Source organism: Rhinatrema bivittatum, chromosome 13 (assembly GCF_901001135.1).
Source record: "Rhinatrema bivittatum chromosome 13, aRhiBiv1.1, whole genome shotgun sequence".
NCBI lineage: Eukaryota > Metazoa > Chordata > Amphibia > Gymnophiona > Rhinatrematidae > Rhinatrema > Rhinatrema bivittatum.
In genome coordinates this window covers 67,214,516-67,238,866 of record NC_042627.1, presented here as the reverse complement: position 1 = coordinate 67,238,866, position 24,351 = coordinate 67,214,516, and the positions used below count along the sequence as shown (strand labels likewise).

Sequence of the window (24,351 nt, the reverse complement as noted above, 5' to 3'; positions counted from 1 at the left end):
AATCCTCCCTCACTCGCAGCCTTTATTACTCAGGAATGGGAGGACCTGGTGGGGTGCATTAAGGGTGGAGAAGACAGACCAGGAAACAGCAGAGGCCCTGGTTATTTCTCTCCTATGAGCTAATGCCTGCCAATTTAGAGTACTATTACTACTCATCACTTCCATAGTACTACTTGACATACGCAGCGCTGTACAAAACATAAGGGAAACAGTCTCTGCTCGGTAAAGCTTACAGTTTAATCAAGACAAACATTCAGGGCAAAAGGGACTTGAGGATTTTAATTTGGTAAGACAGTTATTAAAAATTAAGCTGTAAGTGGGAAAATCAGGGGTTAAGATTTAAAAGCAGCTTTGTAAAGGTGGGTTTGTAAATGGGATTTAAATAAGGCAAGAGAGAGCAATGCACATCAGGAAGTGTATTCCAAGCATATGGTGCAGCCAGGTGGAAAGCACAGAGTTGGAAATTGGTGGTAAAGGAGAAGGGCATAGATAGGCGCGACTTGCCTGATGGGTGGAGTGCACGGGGAAGGGTGTAGAGAGAGATAAGAAAGGAGAGGTAGTGAGGATCTACAGATTAAAGGTTCTTGTAGGTAAGTAGAAGAGCTTGAACCGGATATGGGAACAGATAGGAAGCTAATGTAGTGACTTGAGACGAGGGGTTAAATGGGTGTAGTGACTTTGGTGAAAGATAAGTCACAAAGCTGAATTTTGGATGGATTGTATTGAAGAGAGATGGCTCACTGAGAGACCTGTGAGGAGCAGGTTGCAATAATCTAAGCGGGAAGTGATGAGAGTGGATAAGGGTTCTGGTAGTGTGGTCAGCAAGGAAGGGGTGGATTTTGGTGATGTTATAAAGAAAGAAACAGCACATTCTAGCTGTGTTTTCTATATGTGTAGAGAAGGAGAAAGAGGAGTCAAAGATAACAGGGTGAGGGAACTGGAAGAATAATGGTGTTCTCCACAAAAATATAGAAAGTGTTGTAGACGACATGACCATGAGCCCCTTTTGTCACGGTGCAATTGGCGCAAACTCGTGGACTGGGTCTAAGGCTTGAGCCAACGGTGGACAAGTGAATCTTAGCACAGACCAGACTATGGCAGAGTCCAGCAGTCTATATATAGCGAACGCTGGGGCTGAAGACTTGACGAAGGTGAGGCTGAAGCTGAAGACTTGAGAAGGCAAAAACTGAGAGTGACAACTTGGTACGGACTGAAAACTGAAGCGGACCTGAAGACTGGAACAGAATGAAGAATGAAGTGAGGCAGAAGAAAGAAGCAGAGCTGAAGACTGGAACAGGCTGAAGACTGAAGTGGAGCTGAAGATTGGAACAGGTAGACGGTTTGAATAAGACTGGATACTGAAATCAGGCCAAGACAGAAACCAGGAGACCTTGCTGAGGCGAAGCTGAACCATTTGAGGAGCCCTTTTATAGGGTAAGTAGCAATGACATCATCCAAGGGTGCCATGGGCTTTTCCCGCCATGGGCCCTTTAAAAGGAGCTGTGTTGCATGCGCGCCTAGGAAGCAGAAGAGGAATAGCGGTGTCTGCAGCGCATTGGTGGCATTTCCCTGCCTCCGGGCGCAGCAGCATTGGGCTGGCGCTGGGATGAGTGAAGCTGCTTGCGCAGCTCTCCTGTGAGCTGTAAGCATAACGGTACCCTCTCCTCAGGCCTCTTCTCTTCATCTTCTGAGGAGACAAAGGTACTTCTTTACCAACTAGGGGCTTGGGGGTCCAGATACAGGATCCAGAAATTCTTTGATTTCGAGACTGGACTGAAGAACCATTCAAGGCTAAAGGCTTGGATGAAGAAAAGATTGAAGACTTGGACAAAGACAAGACTGAAGACTTAGACAAGAACTGAGAATGGTTCTGATTGACGGACAAAGATTCTTTGGCAGGATGATAATACAGTTCAGAATTCACGTAGGAACAGGACGTACACTGGAGCGGCAAAGCTGGCACTTCAGGCGAGGGAGTATCCTGCCCAGAGAGGATACAATGTTCCCGGCAGGACAGACCCCATTGGTCAGTCTGTAGGATGCTCCAGTCAATGGTCGGTTGATATAGTCTAAGCCAAGTCAGTCCAAGTACAAGGGGGCTGGATACTTTGGATAACACGTAGAACTGAAGGTTCTCTTGGTGAAGCCCAGTCTGCATCGTAATGGTCCTGGAGGCTTGGTCACACGATTGGGTAAAAGTTCTCCATAGATGGATGAAATGACACAAGGGGTGCTTAAGCTGGTAGTAGGGCAACCTCATTGGCGAAACAGGGATTCTTGAATAAAGTTGCCCCCAGCTCTGGAGTCTAATAAGGCTTCAGTCTGAACTGAATTTTTTCCATAGGTGAGACATGCCAGTATCATTAATTGTCAAGATGGAGAAGGATGGTGAATTGCTACCCTCCCAGCAAGGTTTCCTTTTTCTGACTTTTTCGGTCTCCTAGGACACCGACTGATGAAATGGTCTTATGCAGCACAGTAGAGACAGAGATTGTGTGAGCTTCGCCTTTGTTTCTCATTGAGTGAGAGTCAGGTATTATCCGATTGCATGGGTTCTTTGATGGCAACAACCCTCAGCGGTTCTGAGATGGACTGTGAGAGATTCAGAGGCCTAGGAGCCACAGAAGTTCACTGGGAGGTTTTTTCAAGGGCTTGTTCATGGAATCTCAGGTCTATGCAAATAGCCAGGGCAATAAGTGCATCAAGGGACAGAGGAAGGTCCCGAGCTGCTAATTCATCTTTTATTCTCTCAGATAATCCTTACCAGAAAATGGTGGTTTGACTATCTTCGCCCCAACCAAGTTCGGAGGCTAGAGTATGAAATTCAACTGCATACTCACCAACTGAGCGGGTGCCTTGGTGGATACAAAAAAGTTCCGTGGCGGCAGACGAAACACACCCAGGCTGGTCAAAGATCAGGCAAAACTGTTAAGTAAAGTTATCCAAATTCCTGAGAAGTAAATCATCTTGTTCCCACAAGGGAGAAGCCCAGGCGAGAGCAGGACCATCCAGTAAGGAGGATATATATAATCTTAGCACGGTCAGAAAAAAAACGAGCCAGGTGTAATTCAAAATGCATCTTGCACGTGTTGAGGAATCCTCTGCACCCTTTAGATCGCCAATATTCTTTGGAGGTGGCAGAAGTTGAATCATGGATTCCTTGGTTCGGATGGCTGCCAGTGCGGGATTTGCCGGAGTGGGAACTGAGACAGGAGCCGGACATTGGAGATGTATCATATCGAAGCGCAGAGACAGGGTCTGTAGAGAGTCCTTTACTTAATCAAGTTGCTGCTGAGCCTGTTGCATGAACTGGTGCAGGAAACCAATCAATTCCGGTTTTTTGCTCCTGCATCTGGGTGATCAAAGCAGCAAAGGCCCTTCATGGGGATGCATTCACCAAGCTCATGGTCTCAGCAACCTGTTGTGGACATTGTGAGCCACTTTTGCCATGATGCAACTTCGTGGGCTGTGCCCTATGGCTTGCACTGACAGCGGGTGAGCAAGTCTTAGCATGGGCCAGACTAAGACAGTCTATATCTAGCTAAAGCTGGGGAGGTGAGGCTATATCTAGCCAAAGCTTGATAGAGGTGAGGCTGAAGCTGAAGATCTGAGCAGGTAAAAGCTGAAGCTGTCGACTTGGCATGGACTGAAGAAAGAAGCAGAGCTGAAGACTGGAACAGGTAGACAGGTTGAGCAAGACTGTATGCTGGAACCAAGACGAGAGAGGAACCGGGAGACTATGCTGAGGCGAAGCTGAAGCGTTTGAAGAGCCATTTTATAGGGCAAGCGGCAATGACATCATCTGAGTGAACCACGGGCTTTTCCTTCTATGGGCCCTTTAAAGGAACTGTTATACATGCGCCTAGGAAGCAGAAGAGGAATGGCTGCCATGCATCGGCAGTGTTTCCCTACCAAGGGAAGCGGCAGCATCTGTCTGGCAACGTCGGGGTGAGTGAAGCTGCTCACAGGGCTCTCCCATGAGCGGTGAGCATAACAGAAAGGAAGAAGAAGGGAGATAGGTTGGGGGGGGGAATAAGAGCTTTCTTGGCCATATTGAGTTTAAGGTGGTGGTGGTGGGACATCCAGGCAGTAATGTCAGACAAGCAGGTGGAGATCTGGGATTGGATTACTGATGAAATTTCTGGTGTAGAGAGAAAAGAAGAAGGGCAATCTCTTCCACTGTGATTTCAAAAAAGGAAGAGAGAGTGGCCAGGTGAAGCATTCAGGAATGAAGTGGTGGGCTGGGAGGTAGAAGTGATGTGGTTGAGAACTCAAGACTAATTTTATAAATCTTGTCATGGAAGTAGTCAGCCATAGTCTGGGCAGAGTTAAGTGGAGAAGGGAGGGGAATGAGGTTTAAGGAGAGAATTGAACGTGGCAAAGAGAGTTTGTCATATGAACATAATAATCTTACTTGGCAAATGCAATGGCAGAGTGCAAGGAGATCAGCATGAATCTGAAATGGCAGAAGTCAACATGGGCATGGGCTTTTAGCCAGAGGCATTCTGCAGAGCAGGTACAGGAACGTAGGAGGCAAATTCTAGGGGTGAACCCTGTCTAGAGTTTGCTGCGCTTTATAGGTCAGGTAAGGGGAGGGTCAGTGGATAGTATTGTGTTGTAAGAAGAAACTGCTTCATCAGCTGATTCAGACAATGTAGTGGAGGAAAGAAGAGATGAAACAGTAGTGGAGGGGATACAAGAGTTGACAGCTTGGAGATTCCTAAAGGTGGTGACTGGACGAAGCCGTGGGGAAGGGTGGCTTAGTGTGAAAGTTATCAGATGATGGTCTGTGAGATAAAGAACTGAGGTGGATAAGTCTGAGAGAGCAGCTGGAGGAAAGGACTAGCTCAAGGCAGTGGCCATGCTTGTGAGTAGGTGTGGTAGAGCAGAGTTGGAGATCAAATGAGTTGATTGTGGAAAGGAATTTTGAGACATAAGCGTCAAAGGAGTCATCATCATGGAGGTTAAAGTCATCAAGAATAAGAGAAGGGGAAGATGAGTCAAGGAAGAAAAATAGCCAGGAATCAAAGATGGTGAGAAAGCAGGAGAGGGAATTATCAAGGGGTGAATAAATGTCAGCTACCCAGAGGGGTAGTAGGATGAATAGGCAGATGGAAAGGGCCTCAAAGGAAGAAAAAGAGTGGGACTGAAGTGGAAGGGATTGAAACCTACAGGAGGGAGAGATCAGCAGGCCAACACCACCACCGTGGCCTACTGAGCAAGGTGTATAGAAGAAAAGGTAACCTCCATGACAAAGATCAGCACCTGAAGCGGAGTCCTCGGGAGAAAGTTAGGTCTCAGTCAAGGCAAGGGGATGAAGAGTATGAGAGAAAGAGGTAATGAATATAGGGATGTGCATTCATTTGAATGAGAATCGGTAAAATGCAATGAATGAGACCATTTTTGTTGCATTCATGGATCCCTGAAACAAATGCAGGGTGCCACAAATTAAACACACATTTTAGTTTCATTTGTTTGCGTTTCCCATTCACGTCTATGGCCATTGATAAGTGCTGCAGTGAGACAAGTTAGTATAGCAGCCAAGAAATTCTTGAAGGGCTGATGCAATAAGATGCACATTGAAAACAGATGCTCTTATTAAACACCTGTTTTCCTAATGCGCATGCAGGCACATCCTCTGGGCGCCTAATGCAGTATTTAAATGAGGGGCTGCGTAAAAAAGGATGTGCTAGGGGAGAATTGTGCGTCCATAGTGCTCAAATGCATCGGGCACGTAGAATTGCAATGGGCACTCGATACGAGCATCTGCCTTTATCCCGCTTCTTCTGGCCAATTTTGCTGAGGTTGCTGAAGATGCCCAAGCTAAGTACCCTTTGCTATGTGTGTCTAGACTGTGCATCCAGAAGATTTTTTTTGTTAATTAAGACAATATACATTTATTTTTCAACACCTCAAGCAGTAAATTTAAGAGTGACAATGATACTAAGAAGGAGGAACGACAGAGGACCATATGTTTTTTTTTAATTTCTCATGAGCTCTTGACTCGCGGATTGACTTTATGTCACCTCTGGGGCTGGAGTTAAATTTGCCATGATAAAAAGGGTGAATTGGGCGCCCTGCAATTTTCTGCCTTGGGGTAATAGCTAATAGCCTCATCTACATGGAATTCACACGTGATGGGCACTGTCAGCTATGCTTTTGTTTGGGCGCGTGTTTTGGACACACTAATCTCCTTACTGCATTGGGTACTAGTCTAGTGCATCCAGCTGTGTATAAACCTGAGTGCTAGGCTGGGCGCACTTTATTGTATCGGCCCCTGAGAGAGATAGTAGCCAGAACACAGCCAAGGCAGGAAAAGAGAGCAAGTAGACAGATTAGAGGACCAGTCGAAGTGAGGTTGCCCTGCTGCTGACGATACACCCTGGAGATCCTGTTGACACTGTTTTTTATGCTATAGCCCTTATGCTACACCTTGGGAGTCATGCTGCCACTCTGCCTTGCCGTCATACCCCAGACTCTACACCTTGGGGGTCTTGCTGCCACTCTGCCTTGCCGTCATAGCCCAGACTCTACACCTTGGGGGTCTTTCTGCCACTCTGCCTTGCCGTCATAGCCCAGACTCTACACCTTGGGGGTCTTTCTGCCACTCTGCCTTGCCGTCATACCCCAGACTCTACACCTTGGGGGTCTTTCTGCCACTCTGCCTTGCCGTCATACCCCAGACTCTACACCTTGGGGGTCTTTCTGCCACTCTACCTTGCCGTCATAGCCCAGACTCTACACCTTGGGAGTCATGCCGCCACTCTGCCTTGCCGTCATAGCCCAGACTCTACACCTTGGGGGTCTTTCTGCCACTCTGCCTTGCCATCATACCCCAGACTCTACACCTTGGGAGTCATGCCGCCACTCTGCCTTGCCGTCATACCCCAGACTCTACACCTTGGGGGGTTTTCTGCTACTCTCCCTTGCCGTCATACCCCAGACTCTACACCTTGGGGGTCTTTCTGCCACTCTGCCTTGCCGTCATACCCCAGACTCTACACCTTGGGGGGTTTTCTGCTACTCTGCCTTGCCGTCATACCCCAGACTCTACACCTTGGGGGGTTTTCTGCCACTCTGCCTTGCCGTCATACCCCAGACTCTACACCTTGGGGGTCTTTCTGCCACTATGCCTTGCCGTCATACCCCAGTCTCTACACCTTGGGGGTCTTTCTGCCACTCTGCCTTGCTGTCATACCCCAGTCTCTACACCTTGGGGGTCTTTCTGCCACTCTGCCTTGCCATCATACCCCAGACTCTAAACCTCGGGGGTCTTGCTTCTAGTACTTAGTCTACACTTGGGGGTCTTTCTGCCACTCTGCCTTGCCGTCATACCCTAGACTCTACACCTTGGGAGTCATGCCGCCAATCTGCCTTGCCGTCATACCCCAGACTCTACACCTTGGGGGTCTTTCTGCCACTCTGCCTTGCCATCATACCCCAGACTCTACACCTCGGGGGTCTTGCTTCTAGTACTTAGTCTACACTTGGGGGTCTTTCTGCCACTCTGCCTTGCCGTCATACCCCAGACTCTACACCTTGGGGGTCTTTCTGCCACTCTGCCTTGCCGTCATACCCCAGACTCTACACCTTGGGGGTCTTTCTGCCACTCTGCCTTCATACCCCAGACTCTACACCTTGGGGGTCTTTCTGCCACTCTGCCTTGCCGTCATACCCCAGACTCTACACCTTGGGGGTCTTTCTGCCACTCTGCCTTGCCATCATAGCCCAGACTCTACACCTTAGGAGTCATGCCGCCACTCTGCCTTGCCGTCAAAACCCAGACTCTACACCTTGGGAGTCATGCCGCCATTCTGCATTGCCGTCATAGCCCAGACTCTACACCTTGGGGGTCTTTCTGCCACTCTGCCTTGCCGTCATACCCCAGACTCTACACCTTGGGAGTCATGCCACCATTCTGCCTTGCCGTCATAGCCCAGACTCTACACCTTGGGAGTCATGCCGCCACTCTGCCTTGCCGTCATACCCCAGACTCTACACCTTGGGGGTCTTTCTGCCACTCTGCCTTGCCGTCAAAACCCAGACTCTACACCTTGGGAGTCATGCCACCATTCTGCCTTGCCGTCATAGCCCAGACTCTACACCTTGGGAGTCATGCCGCCACTCTGCCTTGCCGTCATACCCCAGACTCTACACCTTGGGGGGTTTTCTGCTACTCTGCCTTGCCGTCATACCCCAGACTCTACACCTTGGGGGTCTTTCTGCCACTCTGCCTTGCCGTCATACCCCAGACTCTACACCTTGGGGGTCTTTCTGCCACTCTGCCTTGCCGTCATACCCCAGACTCTACACCTTGGGGGTCTTTCTGCCACTCTGCCTTGCCGTCAAAACCCAGACTCTACACCTTGGGAGTCATGCCACCATTCTGCCTTGCCGTCATAGCCCAGACTCTACACCTTGGGAGTCATGCCGCCACTCTGCCTTGCCGTCATACCCCAGACTCTACACCTTGGGGGTCTTTCTGCCACTCTGCCTTGCCGTCAAAACCCAGACTCTACACCTTGGGAGTCATGCCACCATTCTGCCTTGCCGTCATAGCCCAGACTCTACACCTTGGGAGTCATGCCGCCACTCTGCCTTGCCGTCATACCCCAGACTCTACACCTTGGGGGGTTTTCTGCTACTCTGCCTTGCCGTCATACCCCAGACTCTACACCTTGGGGGTCTTTCTGCCCCTCTGCCTTCATACCCCAGACTCTACAGCTTAGGAGTCATGCCGCCACTCTGCCTTGCCGTCATACCCCAGACTCTACACCTTGGGGGTCTTTCTGTCACTCTGCCTTGCCATCATAGCCCAGACTCTACACCTTAGGAGTCATGCCGCCACTCTGCCTTGCCGTCAAAACCCAGACTCTACACCTTGGGAGTCATGCCGCCATTCTGCATTGCCGTCATAGCCCAGACTCTACACCTTGGGGGTCTTTCTGCCACTCTGCCTTGCCGTCATAGCCCAGACTCTACACCTTGGGGGTCTTTCTGCCACTCTGCCTTGCCGTCATAGCCCAGACTCTACACCTTGGGGGTCATGCTGCCACTCTGCCTTGCCGTCATACCCCAGTCTCTACACCTTGGGGGTCTTTCTGCCACTCTGCCTTGCCGTCATACCCCAGACTCTACACCTTGGGAGTCATGCCGCCACTCTGCCTTGCCGTCATACCCCAGACTCTACACCTTGGGGGTCTTTCTGCCACTCTGCCTTGCCGTCATAGCCCAGACTCTACACCTTGGGGGTCTTTCTGCCACTCTGCCTTGTTGTCATACCCCAGACTCTACACCTTGGGGGTCTTTCTGCCACTCTGCCTTGCCATCATACCCCAGACTCTACACCTTGGGGGTCTTTCTGCCACTCTGCCTTGTTGTCATACCCCAGACTCTACACCTTGGGGGGTTTTCTGCTACTCTGCCTTGCCGTCATACCCCAGACTCTACACCTTGGGGGTCTTTCTGCCACTCTGCCTTGCCGTCATACCCCAGACTCTACACCTTGGGGGTCTTTCTGCCACTCTGCCTTGCCGTCATACCCCAGACTCTACACCTTAGGAGTCATGCCGCCACTCTGCCTTGCCGTCAAAACCCTGACTCTACACCTTGGGAGCCATGCCGCCATTCTGCCTTGCCGTCATAGCCCAGACTCTACACCTTGGGGGTCTTTCTGCCACTCTGCCTTGCCGTCATACCCCAGACTCTACACCTTGGGGGTCTTTCTGCCACTCTGCCTTGCCGTCATAGCCCAGACTCTACACCTTGGGAGTCATGCCGCCACTCTGCCTTGCCGTCAAAACCCAGACTCTACACCTTGGGAGTCATGCCACCATTCTGCCTTGCCGTCATAGCCCAGACTCTACACCTTGGGGGTCTTTCTGCCACTCTGCCTTGCCGTCATAGCCCAGACTCTACACCTTGGGGGTCTTTCTGCCACTCTGCCTTGCCGTCATACCCCAGACTCTACACCTTGGGGGTCTTTCTGCCACTCTGCCTTGCCGTCAAAACCCAGACTCTACTCCTTGGGAGTCATGCCACCATTCTGCCTTGCCGTCATAGCCCAGACTCTACACCTTGGGAGTCATGCCGCCACTCTGCCTTGCCGTCATACCCCAGACTCTACACCTTGGGGGTCTTTCTGCCACTCTGCCTTGCCGTCAAAACCCAGACTCTACACCTTGGGAGTCATGCCACCATTCTGCCTTGCCGTCCTAGCCCAGACTCTACACCTTGGGAGTCATGCCGCCACTCTGCCTTGCCGTCATACCCCAGACTCTACACCTTGGGGGGTTTTCTGCTACTCTGCCTTGCCGTCATACCCCAGACTCTACACCTTGGGGGTCTTTCTGCCCCTCTGCCTTCATACCCCAGACTCTACACCTTGGGAGTCATGCCGCCACTCTGCCTTGCCGTCATAGCCCAGACTCTACACCTTGGGGGTCTTTCTGTCACTCTGCCTTGCCGTCATACCCCAGACTCTACACCTTGGGAGTCATGCCGCCACTCTGCCTTGCCGTCATAGCCCAGACTCTACACCTTGGGAGTCATGCCGCCACTCTGCCTTGCCGTCATACCCCAGACTCTACACCTTGGGAGTCATGCCGCCACTCTGCCTTGCCGTCATACCCCAGACTCTACACCTTGGGAGTCATGCCGCCACTCTGCCTTGCCGTCATACCCCAGACTCTACACCTTGGGAGTCATGCCGCCACTCTGCCTTGCCGTCATACCCCAGACTCTACACCTTGGGAGTCATGCCGCCACTCTGCCTTGCCGTCATACCCCAGACTCTACACCTTGGGGGTCTTTCTGCCACTCTGCCTTGCCGTCATAGCCCAGACTCTACACCTTGGGGGTCTTTCTGCCACTCTGCCTTGTTGTCATACCCCAGACTCTACACCTTGGGGGTCTTTCTGCCACTCTGCCTTGCCGTCATACCCCAGACTCTACACCTTGGGGGTCTTTCTGCCACTCTGCCTTGTTGTCATACCCCAGACTCTACACCTTGGGGGGTTTTCTGCTACTCTGCCTTGCCGTCATACCCCAGACTCTACACCTTGGGGGTCTTTCTGCCACTCTGCCTTGCCGTCATACCCCAGACTCTACACCTTGGGGGTCTTTCTGCCACTCTGCCTTGCCGTCATACCCCAGACTCTACACCTTGGGGGTCTTTCTGCCACTCTGCCTTGCCGTCATAGCCCAGACTCTACACCTTGGGGGTCTTTCTGCCACTCTGCCTTGCCGTCATAGCCCAGACTCTACACCTTGGGGGTCTTTCTGCCACTCTGCCTTGCCGTCATACCCCAGACTCTACACCTTGGGGGTCTTTCTGCCACTCTGCCTTGCCGTCATAGCCCAGACTCTACACCTTGGGGGTCTTTCTGCCACTCTGCCTTGCCGTCATACCCCAGACTCTACACCTTGGGGGTCTTTCTGCCGCTCTGCCTTACCGTCATACCCCAGACTCTACACCTTAGGAGTCATGCCGCCACTCTGCCTTGCCGTCAAAACCCTGACTCTACACCTTGGGAGCCATGCCGCCATTCTGCCTTGCCGTCATAGCCCAGACTCTACACCTTGGGGGTCTTTCTGCCACTCTGCCTTGCCGTCATACCCCAGACTCTACACCTTGGGAGTCATGCCGCCACTCTGCCTTGCCGTCATACCCCAGACTCTACACCTTGGGGGGTTTTCTGCCACGCTGCCTTGCCGTCATACCCCAGACTCTACACCTTGGGGGTCTTTCTGCCACTATGCCTTGCCGACATACCCCAGACTCTACACCTTGGGGGTCTTTCTGCCACTCTGCCTTGCTGTCATACCCCAGACTCTACACCTTGGGAGTCATGCCGCCACTCTGCCTTGCCGTCATACCCCAGACTCTACACCTTGGGGGGTTTTCTGCCACTCTGCCTTGCCGTCATACCCCAGACTCTACACCTTGGGGGTCTTTCTGCCACTATGCCTTGCCGACATACCCCAGACTCTACACCTTGGGGGTTTTTCTGCCACTTTGCCTTGCTGTCATACCCCAGACTCTACACCTTGGGGGTCTTGCTGCCACTCTGCCTTGCTGTCATACCCCAGACTCTACACCTTGGGGGTTTTTCTGCCACTCTGCCTTGCCGTCATACCCCAGACTCTACACCTTGGGGGTCTTGCTGCCACTCTGCCTTGCTGTCATACCCCAGTCTCTACACCTTGGGGGTCTTTCTGCCACTCTACCTTGCCGTCATACCCCAGACTCTACACCTTGGGGGTCTTTCTGCCACTCTGCCTTGCCGTCATACCCCAGTCTCTACACCTTGGGGGTCTTTCTGCCACTCTGCCTTGCCCTCATACCCCAGACTCTACACCTCGGGTTCTTCATGCCGCTTTTTGCACTTTGTCATTGCCTGGGATGTTTTCCTACACCTGTGTTCTCCTTTCGGTGTTTCTTTAGGATGTTTGTCATCCTTGGTGCCACTTTGCCCCTTTTGTGCTGCCTTTGGAGGTTCATGCCACTGTTATTGGTGCCCTCTTTTGAAGCCTTGGGGTGTTCTTGACGCTTCTGCTGCTGCTGCTTTCCTCCTCCAATGGTGCCCTGGAGAACTACTGCCACTGCTGGTACCTTTTGCTTCTTTTTGGTGCCATAGACTATTCATGCCACATTTGGCGCAGTTTTGCTTCTGATGTTGTCTATCCACAAGTTTCATTAGAATTGATTAGAAAATCTCAATTTTGAAGCTTAAAATAGGCTGCATTGCTTCCCCTATTGCCTTTAATGGAAAATAAATTAAAAAACAATTTTCTTTGAAACTAATGAAACAACTTAAAGTGACCTACAAAATGAATGAACAAACTGAAATGAACATTTTGCCTCTGCATATCACTAATAGGGAAGATAGGAGACAATGGGTGTTTTGCTAATGCTGAATAGTGTGGTTTGGGTTTGAGAGGTTTTAGATGTTTGGTGCATGTTTATGTTTTTACTTGTTGTAAACTGCCTTGATCTGCTTTGTAAGTTTGGTATGTTCGGTATATAAATATGAAATTAAATTAAAGCTTGTTGGAAATAGAACATGCATTTCACAGGGAGCATGAGGAAGGAAGAGAAAGGGGAAGGGGAATAGGGATCAGATTTGAGGGGTAGTGGGTGATATGTACAGATGGGATGAAAGTTGCCTTGGAGGACCAGGATTGGGATTGATATCCCCTATTGAGAGGAAGAGGAGGCGCAGGGGAATATTTGGAAGAAAGTTAGAGGTGTGACAACAGCGAGGAGAATGAGATGCCGTCAGGGAGAGTGGAGATGGCTGGATGAGCGGAAGAAAACTTTGAAACTCAAGGGCAGTGGAGAGTGCAGATGAAGTAAAAAATGTAGGGAATAAGGAAGGTGGATTAGATGTTAGTAGTGGTTTACAACAATGAATATGATTGGGAAGAATAAGCAACAGGAAGAGAAAATGTATTTATTTTATTTAGAACTTTTATATACCGATATCACTGGGAACATCTTTGTAACTAAAGGCTGGAAAGTACAAAAAACAGTGGAGGGGGAAGGGGGTTGAACGAGAGAGACAAAAGGCCGGAAGGGTGCAGGAACTTAAATATAACAATAAATATAACAGTAAATACATCTAACAATGTATGTGCTAACATAGCATGAAAACAAATTTACAGAGAATGTACAAATTGGAGGGAGGGTCAGGTACAAAGATTCGATAGCGGTGAGGGGGGACGTGCCCGGAGGGCCGGGTGGAAAGGAGCAAGGGGCCTGGGGGCGCAGCAGCAGCGGAGGTTGGAGTCTGGTCTGGGAAGGCCTGTCTAAAGAGCCATGTCTTTAGTTTCTTCTTGAACTTATGGGAGCATGGTTCGAGCCGGAGGGTAGTGGGGAGAGCGTTCCAGTGCTTGGGACCAGCAATGGAGATAGCGCGCTCCCGAGTGCTGGATAGGTGGGCCTTTTTAAGGGAGGGTATTTGGAGGGTTCCTACTTTGTTTGCCCTGGTGGGCCGGTTGGAATGAGTGGGGCAGAAGGGTTCATCTAGCCAATTGGAATTGTGGCTGTGGATCGATTTGTGGATGATGGTGAGTGTTTTGAATAGGATATGTGAGGGGATGGGGAGCCAGTGAAGGTCTTTGAGTATGGGTGTGATGTGGGCGCTTTTTCTAGTGTTTGTGATGACCCTGGCTATTGCATTTTGGAACATTTGTAAAGGTTTTATAGTAGAGTAGGGGAGTCCAAGCAGGAGGGAGTTGCAGTAGTCGAACATGGATGAGAGGGTGGTTTGGATGACTGTCCTGAAATCATGTTGGTGGAGTAAAGGTCGGAGTTTTTTTTAAGACATTGAGTTTAAAGAAGCCCGCTTTAAGCGTTGAGTTGATATGTTTTTTTAAGCTTAGGAGCTGGTCCAGGAAGACCCCTAGGTCTTTTACACTTGTCTGTGTAGAGATGGAGCTGAAGGCTGGGTCTTTGGAGGTGGTCTTTAGTTTAGGTGTTTGTTGTTGAGAAATGAGGATCATTTCCGTTTTGGAGGTGTTTAGTGCCAGGTGGAGGTTGGTGAGCAAGTTATTTATGGAAGAAAGGCATTTATCCCAATGTTTGAGAGCTTCAGATAGCGAGTAATGGATGGGGATGATGGTCTGTACATCATCAGCATATAGGTAGAAGTTAAGGCCCAGGTCAGTGAGTAGCTGGCAGAGAGGTGTGAGATATATGTTGAATAAAGTGGAGGAGAGTGAAGAACCTTGTGGTACTCCTTGGGACAGAGGGTAGGGAGCGGATTCAGCGTTACCTATTTTGACGGCGAACTTTCTGTTGGATAGATAAGATTTAAACCAAAGGAGGGCAAGGCCAGAAATGCCTATTTCAGATAGCCGGGAGAGGAGGAGGTTGTGGATAATGGTGTCAAAGGCTGCTGAGATGTTGAGTAATGCCAGTAGGAAGCAATTACCCTGATCCATGCCTCTGATGAGGTGATCAGATAGGGTGAGGAGAAGGGTTTCAGTGTTGACGTGCTTACGAAATCCAAATTGGGAAGGGTGCAGAATTTTGTTGTCTTCAAGGTAATCGGTAAGTTGGGAATTAACGACTCTTTCCATAATTTTGGAGATGAATGGAAGATTTGAGATGGGACGGAAGTTTGGGTCTTTAGGGTCTAGGGATGGTTTTTAAGGAGAGGTTTGACCATGGCTTGCTTGAGAAGGTCAGGGACAGAGCCTGAGGAGAGGGAGGTGTTAATGATGTTAGCCAGGGGTTTGGCGATAGTGTTTGGATGTAGAAGAACCATAAGAAATAAAGAGAGCTGCAACCTTCTCAGTATCTGGCTAGTTGCTCAAGAAATACAGGGTGGAAGCAGTTCAGGCCCAAGGTGGGTTAAGATGTCTTTCAGATTTGAACGTCAATGTAGCTAGGAGAAGTAGGCAGATAGGTTACAACTGCCCCAGTACTGGACCGGCTGTCCACGGAGGGTGGGGGTGGGTTATAGCAGCTTCAACAATCAACCACGGAAGCAGCTAGGAAAAACCACACAAATGCCTTATCTCCCCAGTACCTGGCTAAATGCTCAAGGAAGGCAGGATGGGAGCAGCTCAGGCCTGAGGTGAGTTGTGGTGACTTTCCGAGGCAGCTGGGAGAAGTATGCAGATGAGCTGCGGCCTCCCCCTTTACAAGGCCTGCTGCTATTCAGTACATAGCGATCTCACAAAAACTCCCCAAAATGACTTGGCACTCGCAGACCACAATCTGCAAATTGTGATTAGTATCTCAAAATCCCAAGGAATCATGCAGCATTATAGAGTTCATCCCTAATAAAAGGAATTGGATTCAGACGATAACTGAGATCCCTGACTTCTACGGTCTGAGGAACTGATGCGCAGACATAAGGGAAAAAGCACAGGACTGCTTCTACGGCCAAGTCCATAAGCAAAGCACGTCAAGCATCACTGTCTGTATTATCAAGAAAGCTCATCACCCAGTAAAAAATGTTCCTAGCTGCAGTTTTTACGGGTTATCATAAGGCTTGGGCGAGCCTGCACGGAGCGGCAGTTACTACCATGGGAAGCTCACTGGGCTGACTGGATCCACCGTTTTGTCCTTTTCTGCCGTCATTTCTATGTTTAATCTTTAATCACTGGTGTCAGTGGTGTGAATTAAAGTTGCCAAGAATTAAGAGATTTATTTCTAGGAATAAGGGCTATCTCTCTCTCTCTCTGTTCCTTAAATATAGTCTAAAGGAATAAAGCCTTAACATCAAAGTAGTTAAATATAGTCAGCAGAAGTGAATGTTTACAGCTACAACTAGTTTTTAAATATGGCCATCAGAATGAAAAGGATGTCTCTCCCTACAGTTTTAAAGTAATATCTGATTTATCCACGTGTTTTTCTTACAGGCACACTATGCTAGGAATCGTATTCCAGCTCTCTTCATATCCTGTCATCTCCTCCTGTTTATTGTCAAAATCATTTCCTTTGCTGTCTGTGGTGGGGATTTCTTACAATCCCTTTCCTACTGGTGCAAAATATGCACAAGGAGACAACGTGCAGCTCGTGGCACCGAACTTCCCGAATCTGCCTAGCACGAGGCGATGGGGGGAGTGTACAAGGAGTTGGGGTTGGATCCCACAGCTAACTAACCAATAGCATCTGCTTTGGTGAGAAGCAAAACAAAAACATAATACATCTTGTCTTCATTAGGAATCTACTAACATTTTATAAACTTAGCAAATACTTTTCACTATTGCTTAAACGCAAACTTTAAAACTCATAACTTAACAGACTCGTGTTTTATTTTTTTATGGGAGATGTCTCGCGCGTAATCACAACATCGGAACCCTTTTTTTTTTTCCTGATTGCTCTCACCAGTCCCACCCCTCTAGAACCAGTGCAAATGGTACGATCCACGGCAATAGGCTGCCCTGGCGGAGCTGCGAGACGCTCCTTGCAAGCCCGAGCGCCGCCAGGAGAGTTCGCGGGAAGCTAGAATGGTTTTAAAAATTCCCCTCCGCCGAGCGATCAGCCTCACCCCCGAGCACCATCCTGCCGCGGCACCCGCGGAGGTGACGGCGCCCGCTGCCCTGAAGATGGAGGTCAACGTGCTGGTGGTGGGGGCGGACGGCGTGGGGAAATCAGGTGAGGGGGAGCCGGCGCGCGGCAGCCTTGGGGGCTCGCGGCTGTAGGCGAACGCTGGGCGTTTTACCGCGAAGGCGCGTGCGTGCACGCGCCAGGGCCAGGGCTCCTGCCTGGAACCAGCCTTGCGCTGAAAGATGAAATGGTGCGGGCTGGGCTGGGGGCAAGATCACTGTTTTAACTTGGAGAGCTGCTGGCACAGACTCTCAGACACGGGCTCACCTGAGGCAGGCGCGACCAGCCAAGTAAATCATTTCTCTGGGATGTCTGCAGTGAAAAGTCAAATCTTCTTGCGCTGGCATGGTTGTGATGGTCGTGTGAGGTGAAAGCAGACTGGCCAGGCTAGCTTCCTCTAATGTTCCTGAAACCAGAAGTTTAACTCTTCCTTTCTTTTCCAGCTTTAACTGTCCGCTTTTTAACCAGAAGATTCATTGGCGAGTACGGAGATTTGGGTAAGCACTGCAGCCTATTTCTTTATTTGATTTTTTTTATAGTCCCCTTTTCAGCACTTCCCGGCGGATTACATTTAGGTACTGTCAGTATTTCCCGATCCCCCAAAGGGCTTACAATCTGAGTTTGGACCTGAGGCAATGAGGGTGAATGACTGAGTTTACGTTCTTATGAAACTGATTTTTAAAAGTTGTTATATTTTTATTTTAGGCAATAGCATCTTCTGATAATACTAACATTTATTATATCAAATGGGGCGGGGGGTGGGGGGTAATGGAAGCAAAAACAGTAACAGAATTCAAGAAAGTGTGGGCTAAACAGAGGGTCCCATTCCCTAGCAGCGAAGAAGGGGGGAGGGGAGCCAGAGACCAACTGGGGTCAATGGCATTGCATCAGGAATGAGACTGGGCAGACTGCATGGGTCCATAGCTGCCCTCATCCTCTCTCTCAGTATGAGCAGGATAAGCGAGAGTTAATCAGAAGCAGCCGCTAGCAGCACAGATGTGCTGACTCTCCTGGCAGAAATAGCAGCTAGAAAGAAAATTGCCTTTCATCTGTAAACATGCTCTGATACTGTACACTGCCCAGATACAAGTGCTTCTGGGACTTGCCCACTGCCGGTGCATCTGCACAAATCCACAATCAGTACAGAGAGCACAGAGTGCGCACACTAGACTTGGTGCTGACCACACGTAACAGTATTAATGGGGAAAAGATGTGGCTAAGATGCCTGCGTTCACGGGGAATCTCGGGGAGGCTGCTCCTGCCAGCACGGACGACCAGCAGCATTTGGGGCCTGGAACTCACATGACATTTTTACCATCTTGATATACTTTTGGGGGTTTTTTTTCCCTCCAGTACAAAAAAAAAGATATAAACTATACATTACCTAGATATGGCAGGAGCAGGAGAGGTTGAATGCAGCCTGCTAGAAGCCCACGCTCCCCTAACTTCCCGTGGCTAGAGAAAAACACCGCAGGTGGATGCGGGGGCACCTGGAACAGCTGCTCTGCGTGCGCCGTGCTACAGAGTGTGCGGCAGTGGGGTGCTATGTACAGAAATAGTCCTCGCTGCCGCGAGTTCCTCCTTCGGCACAATCAGCAGAGCACATGTGTGGGAGGCCTGAGGATCAGCGGCAGCTCCTACCGGGTTCAGCCGTTCTGAGAGCACAGACTGACGGTGACGCACAGCCATAGCACCCAGGCTTCAAACAGGATCACGTTCAGGCTCTAAGCCCTCTTCCGAGCTTTAATGAAGTAGAATGTTTGCTGAAAGAAATGTCATAAAGAGAAACGGTGATCCAGGACTAGGAGCCAGGAACTGCTGAGCTCAGCTCTCTGATCGCACCCCTGCGCAATGTCTTGGGTTACTGAATGATAAGAAGCATGTGATTTGTTATCTGTTGTAGTGCATTCTCTCCTGTAAATACAAAGAGCCAAATTCAGAATTAATGTTTATTCTTAATACTGGTCCCAGGACTAGAACAGCAGGGCCCTAGGTGCCTGCGGTAAAGTTGGCTGAGTGCTTCTGGCCAGAACCTGTGGAGAGACAGCAGTGCTGCAGGACACTAGTTAAAAGGGGTAACCTATTTAAAAGGTGGTGTATTGTGGGTTCAGATCCCCCTTCCAGCTGGGCCGGGGTGCGCCCTGGAGATGGCGTGCATAAGCCTGTGGTGGTCCTTGCCCTAGGAGCATCACTAAGGGTGCTCCTCAGAGGAGGCATCTCCCAGCCCTGGGGAGGTGCCCGTGCCACTCGGGCATGCTGTCTGCAGAGGAGGAGCAGCAGAGAGTTCAGGAGAGGAAAGGATAAAAGAAACCCACATTTGTTTCATGGTGTTTTTTTTGTCTTTAACACAGAATCCATATACAGTCACAATGTTACTGTGGATGGAAAAGATGTTGTGTTCAACATCTGGGATTTTCCATATTCACAGGTTAGTTTGGAATATGTTTCATCTTTGCACATTATGAAGAATCTCGCTGAGAAATGGGAAGCACAGACCATGACTGGAGGCAGATATTTCTTAAAAGAAACAGGGAAACCATATCTGCCAAGGAGTTTTACTCCTGTGTGGGACCACTCGCGTCCAATCTCCTACTAAGAATTTAATAAAGTTACAATGTTAAATAAGACTATATTGATGTTATAATGTAAAACAGGAAGCCCCTACTTCTTGAATACAGTTACAATGTAAACCGATGTGATATTCCATATTGAACACCGGGATATAAAAACTAATAAATAAAAATCTCGGCTGCGCTGAAGGGCGAGGAACGAGGGATCATGCACAGCAAAGCGGGCTCATTCTTCAGGGCCGGTGGACCCGCCCGCAACAGACTCCGAGCCTGGTGGCAGGAGAGCGAGGCTTTACACAATCCTGCCCTTAATAACCTTCACTCCAGAGGTGAATTCATTCCTGGCCTTTCTGCAGAGTAAGACTTGTACTGCTTTAAAAGATAATTTTTCAAAACCACGTGCCTGTATCTAGGTAAGCTGGCCTGGCTGCGACTTGCCCCTCCTTTATCTATCTGGCTGCCCGTGCGCATCCTTTCAGGAGTGCCGGGGGAGGGCATGTTTAGGGCAAGGGAGTGAGAAGCTGGGTGTACATGCCATTTTCCAAAGTATTTGTGGGTTGTTTTAGCCCCTGCTCGGCCGCCCGCATAAATAGTAAGTACAAAGTACGTGGGCATTTTAACATGTAGACTTTATGCCAATTTTCAAAGGGAAAACTACCTGGGAACTCTCATGGATTTCACCTGAAGACTCTGGGAATTTCTGTCAATTGCTGGGTCCTCCAGAGAAACACTGGAGAGCTCAGGAGCTTCTCTGTTTCCTGCTCCAGCCTTTCCCCCTTCAGAAAGCCTGCATGGGGCTGGAGAAGGGAGCAGAGCAATGGCAGTGTCTGCTCCTTCACCCTCAGTAAGCCCGCAGGGAGCAGGAGAGAGAGGGTGAGCCTGGAGCACACTCTGCAGGCAGTATTTGGGGAGAAACTGGAGAAGGGCTGCAGCAGACACAGGTTAGTCTGCAGGCTTCTAGGTGGCAAACTGTCACACACACACCTTATCTCTGTTACCCTGAAGACAGAAAGGCCTAAGATTGCTCCTGAACCGAGTGCACATCAAGCCCCTTAAACCTGCCCTAGACTGGGAGTGGTCAGTGGGGGGATGGAGACTGAGGCATGGAAATTCTTTAGCTTTACAGGCAGGTTCGTACATTGCATTACTACCATGCCAGCAGCTGGTCTCAGAAGTAGATTCTGCAGATGAGTGTATTTTTTTATAGTTTAGGAATAGGGTGCCTTTCTTCGAGGTGCAGATATTTTAACTTCCTCATCCTGCTTCATTTCCCAGGATCATTCTGATGAGAACTTCACAGAGGAAGAAAAGCGAATACAGTGGGCAGATGGCTTTGTCCTTGTCTACAGCATCTGCGACCGTGCGAGCTTCAGCATCGTCCACCAAAAGGTTCAAGTTATCAAGGCAGCCAAAGAGTACCTGGCAGACAAGGTGCCCATTGTGATCGTGGGCAACAAGCGAGACCTGCACCACCGGCGCACCGTGTCCAGCGAGGAGGGCAGGCTCCTGGCCCTGTCCGTGGACTGCGAGTTCTACGAGGTCTCGGCTGCAGAAGCCTATCACGGCGTCCTGCTGGTCTTCCACGGACTGCTGGACAGGATCAGGGAATCCAAGCTGGCGGCAAAGAAGGGCACGGGGATCCGCGGCATCGTCAAGAGCATGTCCGCGGTGTTTGCCAGGAGGAGGACGGACTCTCTCTAAGGCCGCTCTAAGGTCTGCCCCTGTTCTGAAGAAGAGCGGTCGTTAGCTTCCTCTCGGGGGGTTGTTTATGGACTGGGAAAAGCTTCCTCGACGTTCCCTACCCTGTCCTCCTCCAGTGCCACCACAGACGCCGTCTTAACGGCATTGTGAGATTTAGCTGTGCTCCTGAGGACTCCTCACGCTGAGCAGGAGCCTTGCTCATCTCGAGTGGTTTGCTGTGGTTTGCCGACTGGCAGTCGTGGTGGCTGGGAGGAGAAATATCTCCGCTCCTGCCAGGTAGCGCTGCTGGCCTAGAAAATACTTTGCTTGCTTTTCATTGTACACATTCTCCCTACTGCACCCCTCCCCCCCCAGAGTACAAATTTTGTGGCTCTGCATAGTATCTGCTCTTTTGGTTTGGGTGGAGCTGGTTCTTAATATTATTTGGTTGCTGTGAGACCGAAGTCTGCTGGGCCTAGCATGTGGCCGCCCTCACCGTGAACTTGTTTTTCCCATGAGAGAAAACAAAACAGCATTTCTCTAACACAGAAGCAGTTTCTCCACTAATTATAAGACACATGGCAAACACATAAGACACATGAAATAAAGAGTATTTACAGGCATTGCTATCACATTTGGCTTTCTTTCGGGCAGATGTAGCAAATAATTTTCCTATAGCCACAAATTGGGAAAAGCCCTTTTCAGTACATCTAGGCTTCTGTTCTGATGACCTTGTAAGCCGTCTTTAGGCAGAGATTGTAAAATAGGCAAAAAACGGGCAGTACATTTTGCATGAAAATGATCTGTGCCTACTAGCAGTTGACAGTAGTTAGTTTCATTTCCTATAGCAAATATTTGTGCTAGAAAAGGTTTATTATTTATTTGTACCTTCTTATATTCCAGTGAGGATCCCAAAGTTTATTTTATCATGACGTTTGCTGCATTTGGCCTTATTTTCTTCGTCCCTTGATTGTTTGTTTGTTTTTTTGGGGGGGTTTTGTTTGGTTTTTTTTTTGTTTGTTTTTTTGTCTTTTTGTTTTTTCCCTCTTTGAGTGAACTGTCACCTCCACACTATAGAGCTTCATTCGAATTTGACATTCTGGGGATCAGAACTCTTCTGAGGTAACATCTGACGTTTCAGAGATGCACTTTTTTTTTTTTTTTTTTTTACAGTATCCCTCTCTCCGGGCACAAGCAGGAAGGACATGTGCTCTGATAATCTGAAGCGAGGCAGGAAGGATCATCTTCTACCCTACCAGCTGAGCAATCCTCATGTTTATCCCATGCGGTGCTGTCCATAAGCTTTGCCTGGAAACTGTACCCCTTCCCTAAATGTATGGCAGCGTATACCCTTAGGAGGAGGAAATATAGCATTAAAAAGGTTATTAGATCCCTAATCTGGGGCTTGGCCCCCATCAATAGAACTAGTGGTGTCCTCCCCACCCCCTCCCACCAATGAGACATTGAGGGATCTCAGATCAGCTGAGCAGGAAAGTGGGAGGCAGCTGGATGTACAGTTTTCAAATGGTTTAGATGCCTGACTTTGGAGGTTAGGCTACTAAATTGGCCCTTTTGAGCATTTACTAGGGCCGAGTGCCCCTTTAGGCTCTGGTTTTGCTGGGCTTCTAAATTTAGGGACCTCAAAATTGGCTGCCGTCGGGGGAGGGGGAGGGAAGAAAGTTAGGAGCTCAGCACATTTTCAGCACCAGGAGCTGAAATCTAAGGGCCTGATTTTAAAAAGCATTTACTCGAGTAAAACAGGGTTTTACTCGAGTAAATGCACTTTACTTGAGTAAGTGGGCTTTTGAAAATTGCTATAATATATGCCACTGAATTGTCCATAGGATTTACTTGTGTAAGTGCACTTTACTCCAGTAAATGGCTTTTGAAAATTGCTACAATAGTAGTTACATTTACATGTGTAACTCCTTTTGAAAATTACCCCCTAAGCATACAAACAGCCTAAATCGAGGTGCATTTTCAGCTGAAAACTTAGGGAACTAATTTAGGTGCCTACCTTTTAAGTTCTCAGGTTTTTTTTTTATTATTTTTAATCAGCCTCCTTGCAGCCAGTACAAAGTGCAGGCAATGTGGAAGAAAAGCAGGTCTAATGAATTTATCGTCTCAGAAGGGCGCTTGCCATTACGTTCTAACATAACAAGAATTTCAACCCACCTGACTTTTAAGCTGTCTATTTTTTTGCTTTCTGCAGCTGCTCCAATGTCTCTGGATATTTAGGCGATTAACACTTCCCTGCAGCGAGAGGAAAAACCCCTCGCTGTCTTTTGAACGATGCCATAATGTCTGCCTTTTCTCTTTGCAAAAAAAAAAAATGAAACCTGCTTAACTGTTTGAGGTTTGCTTCTATTCAAAGGCCTTGCTTCAATCGAGGAACAACCCCCAAGGCTTCTTTTTGCCTGTGGTTTAGTCTGAGCTGGCACGTTCGCCTCACAGGAAGACTGAATTCCCTTTTCTGGTATTTTAAGAAAGAGTCGGGGAGCTCGAAGTGGTCTTAGGCAACGTAACAGGTGCAGGCGTTTACACAAACTTCAGGTTTGGAAAGGGAAACCTCTCTGTAAACCAGGGCCGTTGATGTCTGGCTGCTCCCCACGCTCTAAGCACTAAAGCCATAAGAGAAACCCAAGCAAACAATTGCATTTACTCCTTCCTCGGCTCCCTTTCCGTGGCTCTTTATGGGGGATGCTGGGTTGTACATTTTGCATGGATGTCTGTAAATAAATGTGTATTTATGTAAAAAAAAAAAAAAAAAAAAGGATATATTTGTGAAAATGTAATTTCTGGAAATGGATTTCAAACATCTGTGTGGAATAAAATCTTTTACGACTTGCTACTTTGTTCAGTGACAAACAGAAGTGGATGGAGTTTTGTATTTTCTGCCTTGGCATCTTCTGTTCTGATCCCCCCTTGGGTCCTTACCCCAGTTATGTGCGTGATGAAACTCTCATCCGGCTTCATTCCTTTCGTCTGGGTTTTGGTTTTGTAGTACATGATCGTAGATGACGTCCAGCTGGCCCA

At 49.0% G+C, this 24,351-nt stretch overlaps 2 protein-coding genes across 2 annotated transcripts in view; one reads left to right on the top strand and one right to left on the bottom strand.

Annotated features, from left to right (window-relative positions):
- Positions 1–24,351, bottom strand: part of FANCI (FA complementation group I) — a 153,004-nt gene that overhangs the window by 65,407 nt on the left and 63,246 nt on the right. The gene's annotated exons all lie outside the window — the stretch shown is intronic.
- LOC115074816 (ras-related and estrogen-regulated growth inhibitor-like protein) lies at positions 16,928–24,164 on the top strand. Its single transcript, XM_029574680.1, has 4 exons — positions 16,928–17,113; positions 17,509–17,562; positions 19,417–19,493; positions 20,911–24,164. Exons 1-4 carry the CDS (start codon positions 16,966–16,968, stop codon positions 21,334–21,336), a joined length of 705 nt encoding a protein of 234 aa, XP_029430540.1. The 5' UTR covers positions 16,928–16,965; the 3' UTR covers positions 21,337–24,164.

What these genes read in the sequence shown, in the direction of transcription:
- LOC115074816 (XM_029574680.1), top strand. Translation starts at nt 16,966, where the DNA reads ATGGTTTTAAAAATTCCCCTCCGCCGAGCGATCAGCCTCACCCCCGAG. An exon ending in GGACGGCGTGGGGAAATCAG is followed by an intron (nt 17,114 to 17,508) that starts GTGAGGGGGAGC and finishes TTTCTTTTCCAG; the next exon opens with CTTTAACTGTCCGCTTTTTA. An exon ending in TGGCGAGTACGGAGATTTGG is followed by an intron (nt 17,563 to 19,416) that starts GTAAGCACTGCA and finishes TCTTTAACACAG; the next exon opens with AATCCATATACAGTCACAAT.